General features: G+C 37.9%; 1 protein-coding gene across 4 annotated transcripts in view; it reads right to left on the bottom strand.

Moving 5' to 3' along the window:
* Positions 1–6,000, bottom strand: part of TMEM241 (transmembrane protein 241) — a 55,902-nt gene that overhangs the window by 4,319 nt on the left and 45,583 nt on the right. For 2 of the 4 annotated variants that reach the window (XM_027675228.1, XM_027675218.1), the window contains exon 14: positions 3,558–3,646. The exons of 1 other annotated variant lie outside the window; for it this stretch is intronic. In XM_027675228.1, coding sequence (XP_027531029.1) covers positions 3,558–3,646 — 89 coding nt within the window. Of the gene's footprint in view, positions 1–2,778; positions 2,828–3,557; positions 3,647–6,000 lie in introns of those variants that run through there. One more of the 4 variants, XM_027675232.1, reaches the window with a different exon arrangement.

Genomic DNA, 6,000 nt, shown 5'->3' with positions numbered 1-6,000 from the left:
TGCTGGGAAAACATGGGCAAAACGTGCTGCAAAACATCAGGCTGGGAAATCAGTGGAGAAAACAGCATGACGGTCATGCATCACAGTTCAATTTTGACTCCTATAGAACCCAGGACACAGCAGAGAAAGGGCAGGGAATCAGAGCAGGGTTCTATCACACATCCCACCTGGTCTGGCCTAGAACCCTGCTGGCTTTTACTTGCCAACAACAGACTGGGGAGAGCAGTCAGACCCCATGTTTGGAAAGTCTTGCATTTCTGAGGAGAATGAGAGCTTAAAATGTGTTTATGGGTGTATTAAAAAAAAAAGAAAACATCAGGATATAGGGTAAAGGACAAACCCACAACTTCAGTAGGTTTATATCACAAATCTCTCATTACCACAAGATGTCCGGGGCAGAGAAGATGGAGAGAAATGATTTTATACTTTCCTAGTACTGATCCCAGAAACAGCTAGATCTTGACATACAGATCCCTGCCTCAGCAGCTATGGAGCTACCACATCTGCAGCCTGCGTGCAGTTTTGGACATTTTGTTGCCAGATGGATAATGTAAAATGGAAAGAGTTCAAAGAACAGTGACAGAGTCATTAGATGGGGGAATTGATTTTCAGTCAACAGTTAGGATAAGCAATGCCTGTGGGAAAGGAAGACTTGCTAGTGGTTTACAAATACTTGGAAAACACAAGCACTGAAGGAATGAAAGGAACTATTTAGGATAATACAAAATTGCCCAAGGAAAAAGATGAAATTAAGAAACAAAACATTTAAACAATTATCAGCTAAGATTTCCTAATTGTTGTTTGCCTAGTTGACTCCCAGGGGAGACAGCAGAAACTTCATTCCGTAATCTATTACTTATTGAAACACTACTACGTGTGCATTAGGGAAGCAAATACCATTTCATAGTGGATTCTGTGCACCAGAGCTTGGACTAACAGTGTATCAGTCAATACCTACTACATTTGTTACAGCCACATTTTAAAAGTTAGATTCTGAATCTGCCTGGAATATAATGAGAGCAGCAGTGGCAGATGAAGAAGAGGTGGTTGTATGTCACTTCTCCAGCCCTACTCTAAGAGTTAGCTGGAGAGGGGACAATAATCTGAAGCTAGCAGTAAGACCACACAATGGCAGTATGCACCACACAGGAGCAATGGTGCCCAATGGGGACTACACAATGAATACCTCCTCTGGCCTATTTGGGGATGTTTCCTACTTTAGGAAGAGTCAGGCATACAGATGGCTTTTTCCTTCCTAGACATTACCATAAATCACACCCTGATTGTTCTCCATTTGCCTATAGACCAGGCACCTGACAGAGGAAATGAAGCAGGAGATGAACTTGATCCAGGCAGGATACCACAAGACTGCAGACTCACTCCATTCCTGCACAAACACAAAATTGCTGGTATCAATACAATCACAGACATACCTCCTGATACTAATTTCATCTGACTTAAGTATTTTCACACTGCCAACTGCAGTAGTGTATAACACAGGCAATGATGTAAAGCTTAAAGCCAACGGAAAAAGTGAGCCCCTATTCCAAGGGAAAATCAGCGACATGTATCAGCTCTACTCCTACACTCTTGTATGTATACATACAAGCAAACATACAACTAAACATATGCACCCAAAAGAGACTGACAAAGAAGAAGTCATAAATGCACAATTATTCTTCAAAACTCAAGCAGATCATATTGCAACTGTGCACATGCATAGTCATTTGCAGCCAGAGAGAGCTGACACCTACTCAAAACAGTGGAATTTAACCATTCAGGAGCTGAGTCTTTCATGCACTTTACCTAAATACAGCTCTGAGGCTAGATATCCATCAGTTCAAATGCAGCGCTCTAAAATACATTCACATCTTGTTATAGAAGGGTGGATTCTCTCCTTACACACATTGCAGCAGATGCACTGACCTACAAGGAACTATTTCTCATGTACATCAGTGTGAATGCTTGTAGAATTAACTGCACTGAGTTTATTTCAGGTTAATGCTAATTCATTACATAAAAATATACAATACTAATTACCGAGCATGTCAACAGAAATGAACAAAGTATGGCAGCTGTGGTATCTACAGAGTATTCTTTTCTTTAAGCTCTTCTCCCAAAAGAAACTGAAGAGCTGTATTTGAGAAGTGGCACAACTTAAAGTTGTGTCACCCACTCCCTTGTAGTGCCTTGTTTATTAGAAACTTGAGAATCGAGGCCAACAGCAGAGAAACAGGCATTTAAGAACCCCCTCCGAACACAGGCTTTATCAGAAACAATACACCATTCTACTGCGATCATCCCAAACCTCTGCAAAAATGAAGGCTGTAGCCTCTTGGACTATTATAGCTGAACACTGCTGTATTTTTTAAAAATTATGTAAGAGTGTCTCAGTGCCAAAGACAGACAAAATGTGGGTTGGAAGTAAGCGTGTGTAGGGAAAAAAAAAACAAACCACAAAACAAACCAAAAGGAAAACACATTGCTAAAATGTCCACCTTTGATTGTTTACCTGAAAGACGAATATATTTAAAAATGAAAAACAAGTCTTCAGAGAAGCTAACTATATAATTTGTTCCAGGAAAAAAATCTAAAATCTAGGGACATAGTACAGAAGGTAATTTTCCTTTAAGTACATTTCAACATCTTCTGAAGTGTTTTAAGTGCACATTTAGTTTGAAAAAAAACCCACCTACATTGATGTTCTGAATGGCCTTTAAAAAAAAACCCAAATCACAACAAGCTAAGTGCAGTAATCTCTCTTTCTTCACTTTAAAGGTCACAGTTGTCCTCCTAGGCATTTAGATGCCTTAGGAAAAGGAATGAGCTTGCAAGACAAAAGAAAGCAAGTTAAAGGGCAAACTAAAGTTAATGATTTCCAAATATATTTTGATGCTGAATCTTTAAAATTGAGGTGGAAAGGAAAATTTTATTCAGCTATAATACACCCATTTTGAACAAAGGTCCTGAAAATTTTGACATACAGTCACTATTCTATCAAATTATACGGACTGGATAGTTGAACACCGACTATTTTAGAAACAGGAGCAGCTCCATGGACTGTTTATTTATTTGCTTAAAGGAACTGTGACCAGGCAGTATTGCAAAAGCTACTTTAAAAACATCCGTATCCTGAAAGTTTCTCCCAAAATTCTGACACAGCTTTCCACGATTAGGAAAAAAATCCAAGTGGAGCATCACTTAACAAAACATTTCCATGTGAGCTGAATTTTATCCTGATAAATCATTTCAAATCCTTCCTTGCATTAAAAAAAAAAAAAGGTTAAAAAGGTTAAAATATTATTTCCTAAAATAAATCTAAGTTTAGTGTGTCATTCCATTGTATTTTGGAAACAAGACCCATTTAAAGGAACGCTTTATTAATACCTACTTTTCTTGATTTCAACTATTTCTGTAGTTTCAATCACTGAGTTATTTACAAGTAATTTTAAAAATTATCAAAAATCTTGGCATTTCGAACTGTGTTTGTTATCTCAATCAAACCAGTTCTAGTTCTTTACACTGTGTATCAGCGTATCCTTGTGATGGATACTTACCTAGGAAGAGGTCTGTGCATTAGAGGAGGGTGGGCTGATCTCCTCCACACAAAAGACTGGCCCTGAATAGTCAGGTAATAATACAGGGACTGAACAAGAACCAGGAGAAAAAAACAGAGGGCAACTCAGCCAGTTAAGAGGTATCAAACTTCTTCATTGGAGGACATTCCAAAATTCAGGTCTCCATCCCCACAGAAAACGGTGAAAACTTCAGGGATCAACATCATTCTGGGAACCAAAGACAGGCCTGGATGCCATAAAACATCCCATACACTGTTTACATTGTCATTTACATTTAACAAGCTGTTCTCAAGAACAACACAGTGCCCAACTTCAGGATGCAAAGAGAAGAAGGGAGTCAATTCCAGAGCTCCAGAGTTTGCCACTTATCAGGCTGAATTACTGGCTACTAGAAAAACAACAGCATCATTGAAGATCTGGGTAACAGACTAAGATCCATAAAGCACGAATATCCTAATGTGTGGAAGTACTTGTTGCAGAGTAGGGACAAATCCAGCATTCAAAATCACCTTTGCACAGGAAAAAAGTAGGTATAGGAAAGAATATGCTCTCATGCATCTGGTTTTTGTAAATCTGCTTTAGTGACTCATGAGTGGAGGGACGCACTATTACTACTATCTTTAAAGAGTTCCCAAGAAACTTGGATAGACAGGCCCCTGCACAACTCATGGCATGGATGATCTCCTTTCTCCTAATCACATCATGGTCAGACAAGAAAAAGCATTCAGAAGTGAAAGTAAAATTTGTTTCATAAATGTTGTTTAAAAAAATTGGGGAAAATGGAATTTATGTTAGAATTAAAAATTAATTTAGTTTTATAGATTACAAAATAAAAGTACAGGCTGTTTGGAGAATTTCTTGCTGAAGGATCTTAAGAAAAGGCAAGATCACTATTGAGCCAACTTCCCTATTAGATCTTTTTCTTGAACACATAACATCAGAAAACTGGTAAGTCTGATGGCATTCTAAGGGTTCCTGGTCCTTGGCAAAGCAGGAACTTGCATCCAGGGAGATACAGGAATGTGGAACTCTGTATTCTTCTCTGTCTTGCCTTCCCCATTGACCAGCTGTGGTTATACCACAGCTACTAGAGTGTCAAATCTTGATCAGTTAAAACCAGCCAGTAGTGGGCTAGATAAATGTGTCATTCTTGACAAAATTATCATTGATCCCTTTCATCCCTGACTTTACAATTACTTTAGAAAAAGATTTTCAAGCTGGCTGTAGCTTCTGAATATCTAGCATTTCTGAGCTGTTCAAGAACATATTGTTTATACAGCCAAGAACACAGATGAGGACATTGTCAAATTTTAGATTCTGATTTAATCTTCCTATTTGAAATGGAAAGATATGGGGGGGATTTAGTCCTGACATGACCATGATTTGTTAATATTACAACCATACTTGTACACACCACATAAAAAGTATGTTGCCTCTGAAACTTTTAAACTGTTAAAAAGTTAAATGTCATAGTTCTCGCTGTAAGTGAACACAGAATACTTTACAAAAGTTTTCCTTAATTTGTGCACACAGAGCCAATCCTTGTAACCTCACTTCCCCAAACTGCCAAAACCTCTGTCCTTAGAAAAACGCGTATTTTTTCCAAAGACAGTGTTTTGAAACAGCTCATCAAGTTCACTCACTGTTCAAAATAAATCATTCTATTTACCATCGGGTCATCTTCTTAAAACATCAGGAAAAAGCTTCTGATGTATGTAACCTTTGTTTTCATTCTACTGTTGGAATTAAAGCAATATCAAGCTTTTTATAGACATAATACTTGTTTTGTCCCTCTTCTGCATGGTTTAACCTGCTGCTAAGATAATCATCAAAAATCACCAGGGAAATGGATCACTGTCAGTGACACTGAAAACAGCTACACCAAGATAATCCAGTACTACCAAAAAGGTAAAAATTACAGCAGGTAAACATCAGTAAAAACACATAATCTTTTGTTTCTTGAAGGAGAGCCACTGAAATAATTTCCCAGATTTCAGAGTTGCATCTCCTTTGTACATATGTTTACTTCAGAGTAGACATATGTACATATGTGCACACAAAATGTTATGTCAGATATGGAAGTATAGCAAAACCAAACCAAAATCTTCAGAATAGAAAAAAAGGAAGAGCTAATATTTTAATGCCATCTTCCGTATTCATCAATTCACATGAATTTTCTAAGTTATTAATACCATTCCTCTGTTTGCACACATTTTTCATCTCAGCTTCTCTACAAGCCATCTCTATCTAGCTCTCCTTGGCTTTGCTATATTCAAATTTAAGGCAACCAAACATCGCCAGATGGGTAAATTCTCTGCACCCTAGCAAGAATACTTTCATTCACAGACATCTAGTAGCTACAGAAACAGATGAACAGATGAAGGCATTGAACTGGGACAGCCAAATACATGGGAAAACACTG

Source organism: Neopelma chrysocephalum, unplaced genomic scaffold (assembly GCF_003984885.1).
Source record: "Neopelma chrysocephalum unplaced genomic scaffold, ASM398488v2 Primary Assembly neopelma1_22, whole genome shotgun sequence".
Lineage (NCBI taxonomy): Eukaryota > Metazoa > Chordata > Aves > Passeriformes > Pipridae > Neopelma > Neopelma chrysocephalum.
Note: the sequence above shows the minus strand (reverse complement) of the source record. Positions and strands in the feature narration are given on the sequence as shown.